At 53.3% G+C, this 23,044-nt stretch overlaps 1 protein-coding gene across 1 annotated transcript in view; it reads right to left on the bottom strand.

Annotated features, from left to right (window-relative positions):
• Positions 1-23,044, bottom strand: part of LOC139239484 (neurexin-2-like) — a 1,141,616-nt gene that overhangs the window by 173,844 nt on the left and 944,728 nt on the right. The window contains exon 14 of the mRNA XM_070868266.1: positions 7,898-8,189. Coding sequence (XP_070724367.1) covers positions 7,898-8,189 — 292 coding nt within the window. The remainder of the gene's footprint in view (positions 1-7,897; positions 8,190-23,044) is intronic.

Raw genomic sequence — 23,044 nt, 5'->3', positions numbered from 1 at the left:
AAAATCAAAGAAGATACCGAGGTAGACTTACAAAGTCAGAGTTGGTGGAGAAAGGTCTGGGACTGGGGAATAAATGTGAACATCCAACCATGGATTCGAATTATTTCACACACACTGGTCGGAATACAATTAATCTTAGCAATAACATGGGGCGTGATGGCCTGCCAGGTATGCAGGCGCCACAAACGGCGGAAACGGACCAATCACCGTTCCCTGGATATTAAACAGGCCTGTTTGATAAGGGGACGGGAGGAGCTAGCCTTTGTTAATTTGATCTAAGCAACCGGGACTCCTGAAACCGCGTGACTGGCCAGCACGTTGAGGCAAGGAGTACCGGGCAGTGCACAAATATCAGATAAAGGCAGTACGGTCGGTTAAAAGGGGACTAGGACTAGTCCCTTTACCGAAAGGGGGGAATTGTTGTAGAGAGTAGAAATATATATAGACTTAGGCATTAGGCACCTGCTGGATATTTAAAACTCACATAAGCTTAAATGGACACACACATAAAATGGCTGCCCAGGCATTATGGGAAATCAGGTAGTCAAACTGTGAACTGTTGAACGTTCACTGACCGAGCAATAACCCTGTGAGGCCCACTGTAGGAATGCCTGGGAAGACAGAGATAAGAAGGAAACCATCTCCTGTGAACAAGGCCATGAAACCAATTATTTCAGGAAGAAAGATAAGAGGGAAACCATTTGCTGTAAACAAGGCTATATACCAATTATTTCTCCCAGATGAAAGAACTAATTCTATTGGGTTAAAGAACCTATATGTAATCTATAATCGTTCTGATTGGCTTGTGTCCAGCCGTGATGGGCTGTGTAGCTGCAGTAAACTGTTTTGTAACTGTTGTGAAACATATAAAGGTACATGTAACTCTTTGTTCTGTGAAGAGAAACCTGGATACGGTCCTGAGTTTTTCCTTCCCGCTGAGCGTAATAAAAGCTGCTTCAGCATTGGAACCGACCCTGAGTGTTGAGTGATTCTTCTAAGAAAACACTAACGCTAACACTTACTAAATACTAGTTGATGTTTGCTGTGAAAAAGATATTGGTTTAATTAGAAGAGAAAAAAAAATTGGAATAAGTAAAAAAACACTCTACATGGATTCGAATTTTCAATTAGGAAAAAGTTTCAATGCAGTTTGAAAAGATTTCCAAAATGGACAGTGTTTATCAAAAATGTCCCGAACAGTCTAAACAAGCAGGAGGGTTTTGAAGATAACGAGGAGAAAGAGAGAAATTAAAAAAAAAACAGAATTGAATTTCAGTAAACAAAATTGCTATTGTATGTGTGGTCTTGTTTTAAAACAATTTAAAAAAAAAATTCTTTGGCAAGTACTTGAATTAGAAGTTAAGAAAACATTGGAGTTTACTCTAATGATTTATGCTGTTTAACGGATTCCTAATTTCGAAGCCAGTTTTGAAGGCACAAAGACTTTTTTTTTCCAGATGATTACGTGAAGTCACGTAATGACATCAGGTCTTCTTACAAACCTGGAAAGGAGTTAACCCTTTCCATTGACAGCCGTTTTATACTGAACATTATTAATTTGGATTTCTTAATAGGAAAAAAAAAGACTCACCTAACAGAGGAAACAAAAATAAAAACAGAACTAGCTTATGTAATAATACTTGCCTGATACAATAAAGAAATAGATATTCAATAAAACAAATTGAAGAGTTAAAAGCTAAGATAAACGGGCTGGAAGAGATAACGGGACTAGACGGATAGTGCAGTGCGCAGCCATAGCACCATCACCTCTGGCAATAGAGCCAATGTACCCCACGGTGGGTAGGTGTAGTCCACAAACCCAACCTAACGGTAAAGCAGACAGCGATGTTTGGAGGAATAGCTTTGGCCTTGGTCATAGGAGTTTGGGTAATATTTAAGTGGGTAAAGACACGGGCGCACGCCCTACAGATTCAGCTCGAAATGGTTCGATTATAACCTTGTGCTTCTGATTTTGCAGGGTGACAGGGACTCTCGTAGAGCAAAAAACTTAACCCCTGGTGACGACCAGGCCGTCTGTTTAAAATTACAGATAATACTTACCGGAATGGGAATACGAACGGCGCTACTCGTAATCTGGATAGCCCTGCGACATGCACGTACCCTGGGCAACACCGACGGACAGCAGAGCACGCTGGAAATAAACAACTATATGAACTATGGAGTCTTGTTTAATTTAACGGACGGAATGTGCATCCCAGCAGCCAAGGACTGGAGCAAGGACAGGACTTATTTTAATGCATGGTTACAAGTGAATCCTAATAAGAATCCTAATAAGAATAAGAGTATGTGTACAGTGCTCCACGGGTATAAGGAGCAGATGAATTAAACGGAGGGATGTCAAAGGGCCTGATGAATGTACTTTCGGCATAATTTGCGCCCCTCCGGGACAATCCCAGCAATCAGTCATCCGCAAGAAGGGAATGGGGCTGTGTGGGTATTACGAGGAGGCGGGGGCGGCTGCAATATAATTGTATGTATGTTTCTCAGCCCCTCCGACACCGCGCCCCATAAGAATCACTACATTGCCCGAAGAACTGCCTTGTCCCATAACTACTAAGGGACCAGAAAATGGGATTGCAATGTACAACGAAGGGGAATTATTGTATGATAATGTTAAACATGAAATTGTGCCTGTTCTGATCAATATTTCAGGCATCCAGATGCCGGAATATTGTACCGAACAGTCAAGGAAGATGTACAATGTATTAAGTAAAGTCGTAATGCAGCAGGCTGCCGATGCCATGGGTGCCAGTAAGTTCCGGGGACAGGGGTTAGCCCCCAGGGTGAAGAGGGAAATAGTAAATGATGTTGCTACCGTTTTCAATACAGGAACCTCCGTAGTGAACTCGATAGACATACAAGGGCTAAATGAGAGGGGAGAACAGCTTAAAGGGGTGATGAAGGGGTTATTGGAGAGGGTGGAGCAAAACCAGGAAGACCAGGCCAACCTAGGAAAGGAGGGTGCCGAAATCCAGTTGGATGGCATCTCAGTCCTGGAAGCTCACGCTAAAACCATCAATCACCTCATTGATAGAGAACAAGAAGATACAATAAAGCAAAGACAGGGGCAACTCTGTCATGCTTATGGTCTGTGGATGGTGGGACAGATCCGCCACAACCTCGACCAGATCCAACGCGGGGAAGTACCCGATTGGATAGACAGTTCACATTTGGCTCAGTTGGCGAACCAAAGGGGGACACTGGATAATTGTACTCTGAAGGGACTGACCCGAGTATACCCCGCAATTCCAGATTGCCAGATGGGTAGGACTACCGGGATAGGGATAGTCCTGTTGATCCCTATAGCAACGCCGGACTCAGGGCCGTTCCCCTTATACCAACTAGAGAATATCGGAGTAATACGGGAAAATGTCTCCATACGCTACTACCTAACCACCACCTCTGCCGTTCGTCGAAACAACATACTTACTGGGATTTCCCTAGCAGATTGCAAGCAAAGGGGGGGAAATCACAGTATGCCCTCACCCGGTGGGCCGAGGGGAACTAGACGAGTGCGGGTTTAACCGAACCAACGGGTGTGTACTAGAAATAGTGCCCGCACACATGCACTTCGCGAGGGCAGGCTACGGAGGGAGGGGAAGATACTGCGTCTCTACCACAGAGCGTTCATACCAGTATAATGACCTGCAGTGCCCTATACCGCAGCCAAACTTTTGCTTTACACCACTACGACCTGTCGCGATCGGGCAAGCGCATATCACCCAGGTTAGGCGCCGGAAGTCCGAAGTTATTGAAGTAACTGATCAGCTCCATGATCATTTGCAGGATTATGACGAGCCAGAGCAGGTCCCTATCCCACATCTCACGGAGGTATTACGGGAGTTAAGGCTCAGAGTGGGGCAATCCGTAAAACTCTATCACCAGCTACAAACTAAAATCAAAGAACTGGAAGAAGATACCGAGGTAGACTTACAAAGTCAGAGTTGGTGGAGAAAGGTCTGGGACTGGGGAATAAATGTGAACATCCACCCATGGATCCGAATTATTTCACACACACTGGTCGGAATACAATTAATCTTAGCAATAACATGGGGCGTGATGGCCTGCCAGGTATGCAGGCGCCACAAACGGCGGAAACGGACTAATCACCGTTCCCTGGATATTAAACAGGCCTGTTTGATAAGGGGACGGGAGGAGCTAGCCTTTGTTAATTTGATTTAAGCAACCGGAACTCCTGAAACCGCGTGACTGGCCAGCACGTTGAGGCAAGGAGTACCGGGCAGTGCACAAATATCAGATAAAGGCAGTACGGTCGGTTAAAAGGGGACTAGGACTAGTCCCTTTACCGAAAGGGGGGAATTGTTGTAGAGAGTAGAAATATATATAGACTTAGGCATTAGGCACCTGCTGGATATTTAAAACTCACATAAGCTTAAATGGACACACACATAAAATGGCTGCCCAGGCATTATGGGAAATCAGGTAGTCAAACTGTGAACTGTTGAACGTTCACTGACCGAGCAATAACCCTGTGAGGCCCACTGTAGGAATGCCTGGGAAGACAGAGATAAGAAGGAAACCATCTCCTGTGAACAAGGCCATGAAACCAATTATTTCAGGAAGAAAGATAAGAGGGAAACCATTTGCTGTAAACAAGGCTATATACCAATTATTTCTCCAAGAAGAAAGAACTAGTGAGAGAACCTATATCAATCAGCCCAAGCTGACAAAAGACGAACACATGGTTCCTGAGACATAAGGGGAATTCTATTGGGTTAAAATAACCTATATGTAATCTATAATCATTGTGATTGGCTTGTGTCCAGCCGTGATGGGCTGTGTAGCTGCAGTAAACTGTTTTGTAACTGTTGTGAAACATATAAAGGTACATGTAACTCTTTGTTCTGTGAAGAGAAACCTGGATACGGTCCTGAGTTTTTCCTTCCCGCTGAGCGTAATAAAAGCTGCTTCAGCATTGGAACCGACCCTGAGTGTTGAGTGATTCTTCTAAGAAAACACTAACGCTAACAAAGACACAAATAACCTTCTGGAAATACTAGGGGTTCGAGGGTCGAGTGAAAATCAGGAACTGAAGGAAATCCTTATTAGTCAGGAAATTGTGTTAGGGAAATTGATGGGATTGAACACCACTAAATCCCCAGGGCCTGATAGGCTGCATCCCAGAGTACTTAAGGAAGTGGCCCTAGAAATAGTGGATGCATTGGTGATCATTTTCCAACAGTCCATTGACTCTGGATCAGTTCCTATGGACTGGAGGGTAGCTAATGTAACGCCACTGTTTAAAAAAGGAGGGAGAAAGAAAACAGGGAATTATAGACCGGTTAGCCTGACATCAGTAGTGGGGAAAATGTTGGAATCAATTTTTAAAGATGAATAGCAGCGCATTTGGAAAGCAGTGACATGATAGGTCCAAGTCACCATAGATTAATGAAAGGGAAATCATGCTTGACAAATCTTCTGGAATTTTTTGAGGATGTAAATAGTAGAGTGGACAAGGGAGAACAGTGGATGTGGTGTATTTGGACTTTCAAAAGGCTTTCGACAAGGTCCCACATAAGAGATTAGTGTGTAAAATTAAAGCACATGGTATTGGTGGTAATGTACTGACATGGATAGAGAATTGGTTGGCAGACAGGAAGCAGAGAGTCGGAATAAACAGGTCCTTTTCAGAATGGCAGGCAGTGACTAGTAGGGTGGCGCAGGGTTCAGTGCTGGACCCCAGCTATTTACATCGGCAGAAAGGGAGGTGGCGCGTGTAATGGAGAGTGCCCCCAAGTGGACAACTGCGGTAATGCAGCTGCTGTAAACACAATAAAAGGCATCACTTGACAAAAGGTCACAAAAAGATAGAAACATAGAAAATAGGTGCAGGAGTAGGCCATTTCGAGCCCGCACCACCATTCAATATGATCATGGCTGATCATTCCCTCAGTACCCCTTTCCTGCTTTCTCTCCATACCCCTTGATCCCCTTAACCATAAGGGCCATATCTAACTCCAGTGGGTATCAATGGACTGGAGGGTAGCTAATGTAATACCACTGTTTTTTAAAGTGTGAGAGAGAAAACAGGGAATTATAGACCGGTTAGTCTGACATCGGTAGTGGACATGAATGATTTAGATGAAGGAATTGAATGTAATATCTCCAAGTTTGCAGATGACACTAAGCTGGGTGGTGGTGTGAGCTGTGAGGAGGATACTAAGAGGCTGCAGGGTGACTTGGACAGGTTAGGTGAGTGGGCAAATGCATGGCAGATGCAGTATAATGTGGATAAATGTGAGGTTATCCACTTTGGGGGCAAAAACACGAAGGCAGAATATTATCTGAATGGTGATAGATGAGGAAAAAGGGGAGGTGCAACGAGACCTGGGTGTCACGGTACATCAGTCATTGAAAGTTGGCATGCAGGTACAGCAGGTGGTGAAGAAGGCAAATGGCATGTTGGCCTTCATAGCTAGGGGATTTGAGTATAGGAGCAGGGAGGTCTTACTGCAGCTGTACAGGGCCTTGGTGAGGCCACACCTGGAATATTGTGTTCAGTTTTGGTCTCCTAATCTGAGGAAGGACGTTCTTGCTATTGAGGGAGTGCAGCGAAGGTTCACCAGATTGATTCCCGGGCTGGCTGGACTGACATATGAGGAGAGATTGGATCAACTGGGCTTTTATACATTGGAGTTCAGAAGAATGAGAGGGGATCTCATAGAAACATATAAAATTCTGATGGGATTGGACAGGTTAGAAGCGGGAAGAATGTTCCCGTTGCTGGGGAGTTCCAGAACCAGGGGTCACAGTCTAAGAATAAAGGGTCAGCCATATAGGACTGAGATGAGGAGAAATTTCTTCACTCAGAGGGTTGTTAACCTGCGGAATTCTCTACCGCAGAGAGTTGTTGAGGCCAGTTCGTTAGATATATTCAAAAGGGAGTTAGATGTGGCCTTTACGGCCAAAGGCATTAAGGGATATGGAGAGAAAGCAGGAAATGGGTACTGAGGTGAATGATCAGCCATGATCTTATTGAATGATGGTGCAGGCTTGAAGGGCCGAATGGCCAACTCCTGCACCTATTTTCTATGTTTCTACATTTCTACGTTTCTATGTTTCACACACACACACACACTCACACACACACAAACACACACACGCACACACACACACACTCACACACACACACACACACACACTCACACACACTCACACACACACACACACACACACACTCACACACACACACACACACACACTCACACTCACACACACACACACACACACACACACACTCACACACACACAAACACACATACACACACACACTCACACTCACACACACACACACACACACACACTCACACTCACACACTCACACACACACACACACACACACTCACACTCACACTCACACACACACACACACACACCGACACACTCACACACACACTCACACACACACACACACACTCACACACACACACACACTCACACACACACTCACACACACACTCACACACACACACACACCCACACACTCACACACACACACACTCACACACACACTCACACACACACACACACCCACACACTCACACTCACACTCACATTCACACTCACACACACACACACACCCACACACTCACACACACACACACTCACACACACCCACACACTCACACTCACACTCACATTCACACTCACACACACACTCACAACACACACTCACACACACACTCACACACACCCACACACTCACACTCACACTCACATTCACACTCACACACACACTCACAACACACACTCACACTCACTCACACTCACACACTCTCCCCCTTGCCCTCCCCACCAACACACCGCCCCCATCCGGCTCCCTACCTGGGTGATCCTGTCGTTCATGGTGGGCGACCTCCCTCTGCGTGTGGTTGTGGTGGCCATGGTGGTGGTGGTCTCCATGATGGTGGTGGACATGTCGGCCAGCAGCGTGGTGGCCGTGGTCTCGGTGGTCATCACCGACGGCACCTCCCCCACCAGCCGCAGGTTTCCCTCCACCCTGACGTTCGGGTCGCTCTCAGCCGCCAGGGTCAGCACCTTCAGGCCGTTGTAGTAGAGTCCGGCCACCTGCCCTTGGAACGGCCGGCCGTGGTCCTGGCCTCCGATCTGGATGGAGGCCTGGCTGTTGAAGATGGTCAGCTGTCGGCCTGGAGAAACAACAGGAAGAGCAAAGACCTTTTGTGACCTACACGTCAGCAGTGTCGGAGAACGTAAGAATTGGCTAACGCGGCCCCTTGGGCCCACTCCACTGTTCGCTGAGATCGTGGCTGGACAAACATAAGCCCAAAAAGCGTACCCGTCCCATCGCTCATTCACAAAACCCTCCCCCTCACCCCCCCGCCCCCCCCATCGAATCGGTAATGTGATCTCCAATTCCCCCGCTTCCTTTCCCATCTTCCCCTCTCAGTGTGCGGAGAATGGCGACAAAATTCAGCCAGCGTTGCTTCTCCTGATCGCTCGGCCGTCAGTCCACGGGAAAAGGAGTGTCCTTCAGGAGGTGCGAATGGACAGGGGTGTCGGGGGGGACGGGGGTGGAGGGAGGGCACTGATCGCAACGTTTCTGCACAAGGTCGGTCTATTGTCAACTGCGTACCCTTCCTCCAACCCTCCCGAGATCTCTGCGCTCCTCCAATTCTGCCCTCTTGTGCATCCCCCCCCCCGTTTTCCATCGCCCCACCATCGGTGGCCGTGCCTTCAGCTGCCTGGGCCCCAAGCTCTGGAACTCCCTCCTTAAACCTCTCCGCCTCTCTCTCCTCCTTTAAGGCGCTCCTTAATACCCACCTCTTTGACCGAGCATCTGTCCCTAATATGTGGCTCAGTGTCACATACTGTTGAATAACCTGTGGGACGTTTTACTCCATTAAAGGTGCTGTATAAATGTAAGTTGTTGTTGTTGTACGCCACTGTTGAAGAGTGAAGGCTTTGATCTCGGAATGTCGAGCAGCCATTCGGCCCATCGAGCCTGCTTCCCCCATTATGTTCACTCCTCAATCCCAATTCGCTGCCCTTTCGCCCAACCCCTCAAAACCCGTCCTTCAGTGGGTCGCTCGCTCTCTCGCCTCGGAGTCAGAAGGTTGTGGGTTCAAGTCCCGCTCCAGGGACTTGAGCACAGAAATCTAGGCTGACACTCCCAGCGCAGTACTGAGGGAGCGCCGCACTGTCGGAGGGGCAGTACTGAGGGAGCACCGCTGTGTTGGAGGGGCAGTACTGAGGGAGCGCCGCACTGTCGGAGGGGCAGTACTGAGGGAGCGCCGCACTGTCGGAGGGGCAGTACTGAGGGAGCGCCGCACTGTCGGAGGGGCAGTACTGAGGGAGCGCCGCACTGTCGGAGGGGCAGTACTGAGGGAGCGCCGTACTGTGCTGTCGGAGGGGCAGTACTGAGGGAGCACCGCAGTGTTGGAGGGGCAGTACTGAGGGAGCGCCGTACTGTCGGAGGGGCAGTACTGAGGGAGCGCCGCACTGTCGGAGGGGCAGTACTGAGGGAGCACCGCACTGTCGGAGGGGCAGTACTGAGGGAGCACCGCACTGTCGGAGGGGCAGTACTGAGGGAGCACCGTACTGTCGGAGGGGCAGTACTGAGGGAGCACCGCACTGTCGGAGGGGCAGTACTGAGGGAGCGCCGCACTGTCGGAGGGGCAGTACTGAGGGAGCGCCGCACTGTCGGAGGGGCAGTACTGAGGGAGCGCCGCACTGTCGGAGGGGCAGTACTGAGGGAGCGCCGCACTGTCGGAGGGGCAGTACTGAGGGAGCGCCGCACTGTCGGAGGGGCAGTACTGAGGGAGCGCCGTACTGTGCTGTCGGAGGGGCAGTACTGAGGGAGCACCGCAGTGTTGGAGGGGCAGTACTGAGGGAGCGCCGTACTGTCGGAGGGGCAGTACTGAGGGAGCGCCGCACTGTCGGAGGGTCAGTACTGAGGGAACGCCGCACTGTCGGAGGGGCAGTACTGAGGGAGCACCGCACTGTCGGAGGGGCAGTACTGAGGGAGCACCGCACTGTCGGAGGGGCAGTACTGAGGGAACGCCGCACTGTCGGAGGGGCAGTACTGAGGGAGCACCGCACTGTCAGAGGGGCAGTACTGAGGGAGCGCCGTACTGTGCTGTCGAAGGGGCAGTACTGAGAGAGCACCGCAGTGTTGGAGGGGCAGTACTGAGGGAGCGCCGTACTGTCGGAGGGGCAGTACTGAGGGAGCACCGCACCGTCGGAGGGGCAGTACTGAGGGAGCGCCGTACTGTGCTGTCGAAGGGGCAGTACTGAGGGAGCGCCGCACTGTCGGAGGGGCAGTACTGAGGGAGCACCGCACTGTCGGAGGGGCAGTACTGAGGGAGCACCGCACTGTCGGAGGGGCAGTACTGAGGGAGCACCGCACTATCGGAGGGACAGTACTGAGGGAGCGCCGCACCGTCGGAGGGGCAATACTGAGGGAGTGCTGCACTGTCGGAGGTGCCGTCTTTCAGATGAGACGTTAAACCGAGGCCCCGTCTGCTCTCCCAGGGGGATGAAACGATCCCTTGGCCACGATTGGAAGCCGAGCTGTTTTTTGCGGAACTTTCTCGGTCGATACGTGCGTGTTTGGCGGTGTGGTTAGGAGGGAGAGCGTCCGATAATGTCTCCCGAGAGGGTAACTGGGGATGTCTGGCGAGAGACTGGGCACTGGGATCGCTGGCCTGGATTCTAGTGCTCGAGCCTCTGGAGTGGGGATTGAACCCACGACCTTCTGACTCAGAGGCAAGAGAGATAGACACCCACTGAGACACGACTGACACTCATCACGGCAAACGACTGGCTCTCTGTTGAGTCTTGCGAAGAAAGATATGCTTTCTTGGTGCTGGGAATAAAGATGGCGACCAACAGTTAAACTGAACGACTGCTGTACACAATGGCGTGATGCGCAGGAAGTGTTACCAGGCACGGAATAGCTGCTGGCAGGCAGGCCTCCTCTCCAGCCAGGGATTTACAAGCTGTTGTACGCTCGTTAAATAATAAATGCGGCTTTGCGTTCGACGTAGACAGCTGCAGCATCGCTGGAGGGCGCGGACTGCTTTAATCACAGGAAGAATGATGGGGCTAACGCAGGAGCAGGTGGAGGCCATTCAGCCCCTCGAGCGTGCTCAGCCGTTCAATCACATCGCGGCTCATCTGTATCTTAATGCACATGTCTATGCCGACGCTCCCAGTGCAGTACTGAGGGAGCGGCGCACTGTCGGAGGGGCAGTACTGAGGGAGCGCCGCACTGTCGGAGGGGCAGTACTGAGGGAGCGCCGTACTGTGCTGTCGGAGGGGCAGTACTAAGGGAACGCCACACTGTCAGAGGGGCAGTACAGAGTGAGCGCTGCACTTTCGGAGGCACAATACTGAGGGAGCGCTACAATGTCGGAGGTGCCATCTTTCGGATGAGACGTTAAACCGAGGTCCCGTGTGCCCTCTTGGGTGGACATAAAAGATCCCACGGCCACTATTTCGAAGAAGAGCAGGGGGAGTTCTCCCCGGTGTCCTGGGGCCAATATTTATCCCTCAATCAACATCACTGAAACAGATGATCTGGGTCATTATCACGTTGCTGTGTGTGGCAATTTGCACACTGCTGTCTGGTGCAAAGGGTGAGATTGGTCTGTTGTGCTGACTGAGGAATATTGCCCAGGACACTGAGGAAAATGCCTTGCTTTCTTTCCAATGGTGCCATGGGATGTTTAACATCCAACTGAATCATTGGACCAGGGCCTCGGTTAAAGATCTCATCCAAAGGCAGGCAGTTCACATCGTGTTAGCTTTGATTACGGGGTCACGTCCTGGACTGGGGCCCAAACGCAAGACCTTCTGACCCTTAGGTGGGAGGCCTACCCATTGAGAACCAAAGCATAGAACCTGACAGCCCAGCAGGAGGCCATTGGGCTCATCGAGCCTGTGCCGGCTCTGTGACAGAGCCATCCAATCAGTCCCACTCCCCCCGGCTCTTTCCCCACAGCCCGGCAAATGTTTCCTTTTCAAGTGTTTATCCAATTTCCGTCTCATATTCATGCCTTAAGTTCATGCGTCTAATTTAACTCCTTTATCTTACGGCAGCATCGCGGTTGTGCGATCCAGAGGACCGGACTAATGATATGGAGGCGTGGGTTCAAATCCCACGAGGGCAGCTGGGGGAATTTAAACTCACTTAATTAAATAAATCTGGAATTCAAAAGCTCGTAGAAAAACATCTGGTCCACGAACGTCCTTTCGAACAGAAGGATTAGGAGCTGTCTTGAACACACTCAACGACTGAGCCTCCACAGCCCTCTGGAGCAGAGAATTCCAAAGATTCACCACCCTCCGAGTGAAGAAATTCCTCCTCTATCTCAGTCCTCAATGGCCGACCCCTTATCCTGAGACTGTGTGACCCCCTGGTTCTAGACTCCCCAGCCCGGGGGGGGAAACACCCTCCCTGTATCTACCCTGTGAAACCCTGTAAGAATTTTGCATGTTTCAAACGCGATCACCTCTCATTCTTCCAAACTCTGGAGAATATTGGCCCAGTCTGCTCAATCTCTCCTCACAGGACAATCCCCCCATCCCAGGAATCAGTCTGGTGAACCTTCGTTGCACTCCCTCAATGGCAAGTATATCCTTCCTTAGGTAAGGAGACCCCAAACTGTTCCTTCAGGGAAGGAAATCTGCCGCCCTTACCCGGTCTGGCCGGTATGTGACTCCAGGCCCACGGCGATGTGGTTGGCTCTTAACTGCCGTCTGAAATGGTGCCTCACCACCAGCTCAAGGGTGATTATGGTCGAGAAATAAATACTCGGCCTTGCCAGCAATGCCCAAATCCCATAAACAAATAAAAAAAAATCTTCACTCAATTTTCAGCTCTTCGAGATGAGAAATGATCGTGCTGCATTAACGGGGAAATTTCAACGACAGAATCAAACACAATTTGCGAGGATGTTGCCAGGACTGGAGAATTTTGGCTATGAGGAAAGATTGGACAGGCTAGGGTTGTTTTCTTTGTTGCCTGGGCCCCAAGCTCTGGAACTCCCTCCCTAAACCTCTCCGCCTCTCTCTCCTCCTTTAAGGTGCTCCTTAAACCCAACTCTCCTTATCATAGAACCACAGAAATTTACGGCACGGAAGGAGGCCATTTCGGCCCATCGTGTCCGCGCCGGCCGACCAAGAGCCACCCGGCCTAATCCCACTTTCCCGCTCTCGGTCCGTAGCCCTGTCGGTTACAAGCGCACATCCCAAGTACTTTTTAAATGTGGTGAGGGTTTCTGCCTCTACCACCCTTTCAGGCAGTGAGTTCCGCCCCAGACCCCCACCACCCTCTGGGTGAAGACATTTCCCCTCAAATCCCCTCTAAACCTCCCCCCCAATTACTTTAAATCTGTGCCTCCCCCTTGTTGTTGACCCCTCTGCCAAGGGAAACAGGTCCGTCCTATCCACTCTATCCAGGCCCCTCATCATTTTATACACCTCAATCAGGTCTCCCCTCAGCCTCCTCTGTTCCAAAGAAAACAACCCCAGCCTATCCAATCTTTCCCTCATCGCTAAAATTCTCCAGTCCCGGCAACATCCTGGTAAATCTCCTCTGCACCCTCTCCAGTGCAATCACATCCTTCCTGTAATGTGGTGACCAGAACTGCACGCAGTACTCCAGCTGTGGCCTAACCAATGGTTTTATCAATTTCTGTCTGACTAAAGCCTCCTGTGAAGCCCCCCTGGGATGTTTTTGTATTTACGAAGTTAAGAGCACTACATAAATCCATATTATTGTTGTTGTAATGTCTCTCTGTTGCTCGAAGCTGATCACACTTGTGAGACAGAGATGTTGATAGTGGTCAGTGGCACTGGGCGGGCCATGTCGTTCGCATGCCAGACACGAGACTTCCAAAGCGAGCGCTCTACTCGGAACTCCTTCACGGCAAACGAGCCAAAGGTGGGCAGAGGAAACGTTACAAGGGACCACCCTCAAAGCCTCCCTGATAAAGTGCAACATCCCCACCGACACCTGGGAGTCCCTGGCCCAAAGACCAGTCCGCCCTAAGCGGAGGGACTGCATCCGGGAGGGCGCTGAGCACCTCGAGTCTCGTCGCCGAGAGCGTGCAGAGACCAAGCGCAGGCAGCGGAAGGAGCGTGCGGCAAACCAGTCCCACCCTCCCCTTCCCTCAACCACCGTCTGTCCCACCGGTGACAGGGACTGTGGTTCCCGTATTGGACTGTTCAGCCACCAAAGGACTCATGTTTCGAGTGGAAGCAAGTCTCCCTCGATCCCGAGGGACTGCCTATGATGATGATGATGTATTGTATTCAGGGGTTTATTCCACTGGCCGAGTGCTGATGTTTCTGCTTGCCACGGCCAACCATTTTCTGCATTACATCCTAGTTGTCGGAGAGCAGAGCGCCGGTTATGGGGTCGACCTGGAAGAATTGTTCTCGACTCCAACCAACCCGTGGCCGCGATCGGAAATCCAGTTATCGTTCTGAAAACTGCTGTGTGCAATGATCCCCGCGTGTGCGGTGCGTCGCAGGGACCCATTCTTCAACGGGATGAAAATAAAAAAAACCCTATGTTACCGGGGAGCAATGATCTCAGCACAAGTATCGGCCAGCAATTGCTCTTCCGTGCGCGGACTAGAATCGGTGTTTGTTTCCACGGCGCAAGAGGAATGGGTAAGAACGTACGGAATGGGAGCAGGAGTCGGCCATTCGGCCCCTCGAGCCTGCTGCCCCATTCAATGCGATCACGGCTGATCTTCGACCTCAACTCCACTTTCCCGCCCAGTTCCTCAGTGTCCGAAAAATATACCGACCCCAGCCTTGAATATACTCAGTGACCCCAGCCTCCACTGCCCTCTGGGGCAGAGAATTCCACAGATTTACAAGCCCCTGAGAGAAGGAAATCCTCCTCGTCTCTGTCCTAAATGGTCGAGCCCCTTATCCTGAGACTGTGTGACCCCTGGCTCCAGACTAGTTCACAAGAAGGTTCATCAGGTTGATTCCTGAGATGAAGGGGTTGATTTATGAAGAAAGGTTGAGCAGTTTGGGCCTGTACTCATTGGAGTTTCTTCTGAATGAGAGGCGATCTTATTGAATTGTATCATCATCATCTTCATCATAGGCCGTCGTCGGGATCGAGGAAGACTTGCTTCCACTCTAAAAGTGAGATCTTAGGTGGCTGAACTGTCCAATACGAGAACCACAGACCCTGTCACAGGTGGGGCAGACAGTGGTTGAGGGAAGGGGTGGGTGGGACTGGTTTGCCGCACGCTCCTTCCGCTGCCTGCACTTGGTTTCTGCACGCTCTTGGCGACGAGACTCGAGGTGCTCGACAGGGTAGATGCAGAGAGGATGTTTCCCCTCGTGCGGGAGTCTAGAACTAGGGGGCATAGTCTCAGAATAAGGGGCCGCCCATTTGGAACTGAGCTGAGGAGGAATTTCTTCTCTCAGAGGGTTGTAAATCTGTGGAATTCTCTGCCCCAGAGAGCTGTGGAGGCTGGGTCATTGACTATATTTAAGGTGGAGATGGACAGATTTTTGAGCGCTAAGGGAGTCAAGGGTGCGGGCAGGGAAGTGGAGCTGAGTCCATGATCAGATCAGCCATGATCGTGTTGAATGGCGGAGCAGGCTCGAGGGGCTGAATGGCCGACTCCTGTTCCTATTTCTTATGTTCTTACTCGAGACTCCCCAGCCCGAGGGAAACATCCTCCCTGCATCTACCCTGTCAGTCCCCCTCAGAATCTTAGACGTTTCAATGAGATCACCTCTTATTCTTCTACACAAAAAGAGTATGGGACCAATCTGCACAGTCTCTCCTCATAGGACAACCCTTTCATCCCAGGGGTCAATCTAGTGACCCTTCAGTTGGTTGAGCATTGCAATGACGTGGCTCTGGTCTAGAGTAGGTAGGCGCTCGACTCCAGTACTGAGGTGTACATTTTCGGAGGTCTCGGGTCCATTGCACCAGTGATGGTCTCGACTGGGATTCCCTACTCCTGATCAGGGTGGGTTGGGCTTCATCACGTGACCTGCAACCCCATCCGCCCCACCCCCACACACTGACCATTGGCCGCCCTCTCCCGAACACCTGTCTGAGTCTCAAACGCACTGTTCACAACCTCAATGCCTTCCGCCACATATTCGCAGCATACCCAAAACTGTCTATTCCCACCTACATAACATCGCCCGTCTCCGTTCCTGCCTCAGCTCATCCGCTGCTGAAACCCTCATTCGTGCCTTTGTTACCTCCAGACTCGACTATTCCAATGTAGTCCTGGCTGGCCTCCCACGTTCTACCCTACGTAAACTAGAGGTGATCCAAAACTCGGCTGCCCCCGTGTCCTAACTCACACCGAATCCCGTTCACCCATCACCCACTGTGCTCGCTGCCCCGTGTCCTAACTCGCACCGAGTCCTGCTCACCCATCACCCCCTGTGCTCGCTGCCCCGTGTCCTAACTCGCATCGAGTCCCGCTCACCCATCACCCCCTGTGCTCGCTGCCCCGTGTCCTAACTCGCACCGAGTCCCGCTCACCCATCACCCCCTGTGCTCGCTGCCCCGTGTCCGAACACGCACCGAGTCCCGCTCACCCATCACCCCCTGTGCTCGCTGCCCCGTGTCCTAACTCGCACCGAGTCCTGCTCACCCATCACCCCCTGTGCTCGCTGCCCCGTGTCCTAACTCGCACCGAGTCCAGCTCACCCATCACCCCCTGTGCTCGCTGCCCCGTGTCCTAACTCGCACCGAGTCCCGCTCACCCATCACCCCCTGTGCTCGCTGCCCCGTGTCCTAACGCGCACCGAGTCCCGCTCACCCATCACCCCCTGTGCTTGCTGCCCCGTGTCCTAACTCGCACCGAGTCCCGCTCACCCATCACCCACTGTGCTCGCTGCCCCGTGTCCTAACTCGCACCGAGTCCCGCTCACCCATCACCCACTGTGCTCGCTGCCCCGTGTCCTAACTCGCACCGAGTCCCGCTCACCCATCACCCCCTGTGCTCGCTGTCCCGTGTCCTAACTCGCACCGAGTCCCGCTCACCCATCACCCGCTGTGCTCACTGACCTACATTGGCTCCCGGTTAAGCAACGCCTCAATTTCAAAATTCTCATCCTTGTTTACAAATCCCTCCATGGCCCTCGCCCTTCCCTATCTCTGTAATCTCCTCCACCCCCACAACCCCCGAGACATCTGCGCTCCTTTAATTCTGCCCTCCTGAGCATCCCTGATTATAATCGCTCCACCATCGGTGGCTGTGCCTTCTGTTGCCTGTGCCTCATGCTCCTCGGGACGTTTCACTACATTAAAGGCGCGATATAAATACAAGTTATTGTTGTATTCGTCGCCCTATACGACCACCCGCATGGTGCCCCGCCTCCCTTCGGCCAATCGGAATGCCAAATTATTTTACTGCCCTACGATTGTTCGCCGCGGTGACCTGGAGGTTAATCGATAATTCCCGGAGATTCCAGGGCCATCTGGGAGGGTTGGTAGCCCGAGTGAGCGAGCACTGGTTGGGGACAGGATCGGGCGTTGGGGGCAGGGCCGGCGGGGGTGGCGGGGTGGTGGGAGGCGATTCACCCCACGGTCGATGGCCGCTGTCCAGGCTCATGCAGGAAGAAAAGCCGCTTGGCGGGGCGGGGGGGGGGGGGGTTAAAGAAAATTCAAGTCAGCCTCTTTCTGGCGGGGACTGAGAAAGAGGGAAACAATCGGTCGGGAAGGTGGGCTGAGGAGTGGCAAATGTTGTTTAATGCGCCGGGGAAGGGGGATATGAACAGGGCTCCAGGGCACAACACTGGAGAGTGAGGGAGCTGGGAGTGTTGGCGGAGAGGTCACAGGGTGGTGTGTGGCTGCAGTGAGGAAAGCGGACCGAGTCCCGGGATTAACCCGCTGTGACTGAGCACAAATCCCAGCGAGTGATTCCGGGGGAGAAATTGGAGGCACTCGTATCTCCCGGTCGCGTGGGGCAAGTACCGGGTGAGGCGCTGGCATCGTCTCCCACCATGTTGGGCGAGGATTTTAGCGGCAGCATAGCGCACGCGATCCCCTGCGCCCGGAGAGCTCGTGATGTCATCGCCGTGCGCATCGCCCCGATCCCCCCGGCCCCGAAATTCTCTCCCGTTTCCCCCCACCCTTCCCGCGGCAGTGCCGGGCGAAAACACCACAAGCTGCAAGGGGGGTGGTGGGGGGGCGGCGGGGATCGGGCATCCAGCCGTTACCGGGGGCGACGATTAAAGGCCAGGCGTCCGCCGTCGGCAAAAAAAACAACAACTTTCTTTCGCTGCCGTCGTTTGCTTCGCGGATTCCCGCGCGCGATCGTTCAGCCCGGCGCTCTGCTCGAATGCCGGGCCCATCGCGCGTGTTCACTGCACCCCAGTGGTCCGCGGAGGCCCGGTTCAAATTGCAGAGCCCACGGCGATGGCCTTTCCCTTTAAGGGAGGGAAGGTCCCTTTAAATGCGGCAGAGCTACACGGCCCAGTGAGCAGCGCTGATGGGGTTCTCCGGCCCAGCCCGCGTCCTTTAGCTCCCCACGAGGGAAAAGTTGAGCTAAATGAAGCCCTCCTTCCAGACGGGCCAATGCCAATTCTTTTTTAAAGGTGGCAAGCATTGGTGCTTGTGGCTACGTCTCCCAGCTTGCAAGTACTTCACCCCCAATGAGGCTGGGAGGACCCACAGATGGTCACTGTGCTACAGGAAGGATGTCCACCCATCGCAGATTGACCAGAATGGTCCCCGGGGACGAGGGGCTGTAGTTACGTGGAGAGACTGGAGAAGCTGGGCTTGTTCTCCTTGGAGCAGAGGAGGTTGAGAGGTGATTTGAGCGAGGTGTTCAAAATCGTGAGGGGTCCTGATCGAGTCGATCGGGAGAAACTGTTCCCAGGGGGGGCAGGAGGGTGGGTAACCAGAGGGACACAGATTGACGATAATCGGCGATGGAACCAGAGGGGGAGAGGGGGAGAATGTATTTAACGCCGCGAGTTGCTGTGATCGGGAACGCGCTGCCTGAAAGGGCGGTGGGAGCAGATTCAATCGTAACTTTCAAACGGGGAATTGGGTAAATATTTGAAAAGGGCTGTGGGGAAAGAGCAGCGGGGGCAGTGGGACTGATTGGATCGCTCTGTCACAGAGCCGGCACAGGAACGATGGGCCCAATGGCCTCCTCCCGTGCCGTTATCACTCTGTAACTGAATAACTGGGATGCTGAGAGGGCAAGAGCACCTTTGCGTTTGCTCCGGCGCCGTCCGGGAGCGGACATTTGCTGAGCTCTTCGCCTGTGGGGGGCGTCACGTAAAGCCCCATCCAGGCTTCACCGGGAGTCCGCAACAGCTGGGATCGCGGCAGAGGGGACCGCGGGCTCCCCACTCCGGATAGCCGAGCGGTGCTGAGGCCAGAAGTAGCAGCCCCTGCCGTCATTCCTGCTGCGACATCGGCCGACTTGGAAGACAAATACAACCTTCTGCGTCAGGCGCGGATCATCTTTGGCTGTGCCAACCTTGTAGGCAGCGCGTTCCGGTCCTTCGCTCCGCGTAAAAAGGCCTCCCCTCTCGTTCTTTCACCTTGAGCAACCAACCCTCCTGCCACTGCAAACGGTTTCTCGCTGCCTGCTCGATCAAAACCCCCCCTCTGAACTGTGAACACCTCGAGATAAAGCCCCACTCCACTTTCTCCACTCGTTGAGTGAGGCCGTCGTTTGAGATCTCGGCGTCCTGGTGTCTTCCTCCTGCTTTGAGGTGAGGGTCACTGCTGTGACTATCTTAGTACTGGGGCCCAGGGGGCAGCACGGGCCCAGCCCACACTGTGCGATATGTGAGCGCGCACTGGGTCCGTGCAGCAGAGCTGGTCTCCAGTCGTCCTGGTTAACCCTTGGCCCTGGACCAAGGCCTCGCTCTGTCAAGCCCCGTGTGGTGGCTGGTGTGCAACGGCCAACCCCACGTTAAAAAAACCCACCCACAGGCATCTTCCACCCTTCAGGATGCAGTTCGGGATCCGGAATATTAGGTCCTTCATTGAAACACCTGTGAACTCATCCCTTTTTTGGCCTGGAAGCAAGTCATCCTCGCTTCGAGGGACTGCCTGTGAAGATGATGACTGGGCTACAGGCCAAACATTTCAGCAGCAGTTTGAAGAAGGGGCACAGAGGATATCTCAATGACTCAATGATGCAGAGAGGACGTTTCCACTGATGGGGGAGACTAGAACGAGTGGGCATGGCCTTAGAATAAGGGGCCGCCCATTTAAAACTCAGTTGAGGAGGAATTTCTTCTCTCAGTGGGTTGTAAATCTGTGGAATTCGCTGCCTCAGAGAGCTGTGGAGGCTGGGTCACTGAATAAATTATGGACAGAGATCGTTTCTTAACCGATAAGGGAATAAGGGGTTATGGGGAGCGGGCGGGGAAGTGGAGCTGAGTCCATGATCGGATCAGCCACGATCTTGTTGAGTGGTGGAGCAGGCTCGAGAGGCCGTATGGCCTACACCTGCTCCTAGTTCTTATGTTGGGCCTAGGAATTGGGGTCATTTGTGTCTTCTGTTGGCGCTTCCGGCGGTTGCTAGAGGGCCGCAAATGAATTTCTGCGCGGGGCACCCCATTATTGTCGCGGACCCGAACTTGGGGGTATCGACTACCCCTTCCTCCAACCCCTCCCCGAAGCAGCAACGTTTGGTCCCAGTGACAGCGGAGGGCATCGGCCATTTGAGAGAGAAAAAAAATCTGACCGCTTCCTACCTTTCATGACCACCGGACGTTACCGCCCCTAAACGGGGGGGGGGGAGGGGCACACTGAATTTCACCCACCCTTCGGGGTATTTTGCCCTTGGGTTGGGGGAGTGGGGGGGTGGTGCGGAGGGGGGGGGAGGCGGGAGGTCATTGTTTGAGATCACGCAATGAAACCCAAACCTCCTCCCCCCCCCCACCCCCGTGTCACGGGCAAGATACCGAGTGCTGAGGTTTCTGGGATATCAGATGCTGACTCACCTCAGCCCACGGCCACGATACCAGGGTGCAGAGTTACTGAGATACCACGCAACGAGTCCCGGTTCAAGGCAAGGGAGTTGGGTCAGAGAAAGAAAGACTTGCATTTATATAGCGCCTTTCACGACCACCGGACGTCCCAAAGCGCTTTGCAGCCAATGAAGTACCTTTGCAGTGTGGTCACTGTTGCACTGTGGGAAACGCAGCAGCCACTTTGAGCACAGCAAGCTCCCACACACAGCAATGTAATAATGACCCAGATCATCTGTTTTTATTATATTGATTGAGGGATAAATATTGGCCCCAGGAGAACTCCCCCGGCTCTTCTTCGAAATAGTGGCCGTGGGATCTTTTACGTCCACCTGAGAGGGCAGACGGGGCCTCGGTTTAACGTCTCATCCGAAAGACGGCACCTCCGACAGTGCAGCGCTCCCTCACTACTGCCGCTCCGACAGTGCGGGGTTCCCTCAGTACCGGCCCTCCGACAGTGCAGCACTCCCTCACTACTGCCCCTCCGACAGTGCGGCACTCCCTCACTACTGCCCCTCCGACAGTGCGGCACTCCCTCACTACTGCTTCTCTGACAGTGCGGCACTCCCTCAGTACTGCTCCTCCGAGAGTGCAACACTCCCTCACTACTCCCCCTCCGACAGTGCGGCACTCCCTCAGCACTGCCCCTCTGACAAGTGCGGCACTCCCTCAGCACTGCCCCTCCGACAGTGCGGGGCTCCCTCAGCACTGCCCCTCCGACAGTGCGGCGCTCCCTCAGCACTGCCCCTCCGACAGTGCGGGGCTCCCTCAGCACTGCCCCTCCGACAGTACGGGGCTCCCTCAGCACTGCCCCTCCGACAGTGCGGCGCTCCCTCAGCACTGCCCCTCCGACAGTGCGGCGTTCCCTCAGCACTGCCCCTCCGACAGTGCGGGGCTCCCTCAGCACTGCACTGGGAGTGTAAGTCTGTGGAGTGGGGCTGGAACCTATGACCTTCTGACTCAGAGCCGAGGGAGAGGGAAGTAGAGACCCACTAAGCCAGTGGCTGATACTGTTGGCGTGACCCTTGTGCAAATAGCAGCACGCCTGTCGTCCCGTGAATTCCCGTCGGATCGAGCAGGGTCAAAGGGCACGCGGCGTATTTAAAGATTTGCCCCGACGAGGCATGGGGAAGAGCGGGCTTAACTGAGCAGAGAGATACACGCGTGTGCCCCACACACACACACACACACACACACGCACAGCAGCCTGCCCGAATATAGGGGGCGCTCCCATCTATTAACAAAGCAGGATATAGCACCGTGCCCGCTCTTGAGCGCCCCCCCCAGTGCCCTCACGCGCACTGTGCCGTTCGGTCAACTCCTGTAAAGGGACCGCCATTTCTCGGAGCGCCGGAGACCCGTTGCTCCCGAAGCAGTCTGTGCGGACCCTGGCCTGCGCGCACCATCGGAGCAGGCCGGGGGAGCGGAAGGAGCAGTGTGGCGGTGTACCGCTCCGGGGAAGCAGCAGGTGCTGGAGCAGGAGGCCGACGGCAGCGAAGTGGGCAACTGGACTGGACGTCATCGCGATCCGGGTCGGTGATTGGAGCGCGGGGTCGCAGGAGCGGCGAGGGCCGGGGCGAAGGAGCGGCGAAGGACTGTAGTGGGACGTGATCGGGGCCTCAGGAGAGGCGAGAGTTCGGGGGCCCAGAAGAGGTGAGGGCCCAGGGGCAGCACTGTGCGATATGTGCGCGTACTAGGCCCGTGCAGCAGAGCTGGTCTCCAGTCGTCCTGGTCAACCCTTGCCCCTGGACCAAGACCTCGCTCTGTCAAGCCCCGTGTGGTGGCTGGTGTGCAACGGCCAACCCCACGTTAAAAAAACCCACCCACAGGCACCTTCCACCCTTCAGGATGTAGTTCGGGATCCGGAATATTAGGTCCTTCATTGAAACACCGGTGAACTTTTTGACGTGGAAGTAAGTCATCCTCGACTCGAGGGACTGCCTGTGACGATGATGATGCTTCCGAAGCCTCCTTTGTTAACAGGGGAGTTGCTGCGTCCAATTAGAACATGCGATCGGGCCCACGCTGGTGCATGGGT

Source organism: Pristiophorus japonicus, chromosome 27, assembly GCF_044704955.1.
Source record: "Pristiophorus japonicus isolate sPriJap1 chromosome 27, sPriJap1.hap1, whole genome shotgun sequence".
In the NCBI taxonomy this organism is placed as follows: domain Eukaryota; kingdom Metazoa; phylum Chordata; class Chondrichthyes; family Pristiophoridae; genus Pristiophorus; species Pristiophorus japonicus.
Note: the sequence above shows the minus strand (reverse complement) of the source record. Positions and strands in the feature narration are given on the sequence as shown.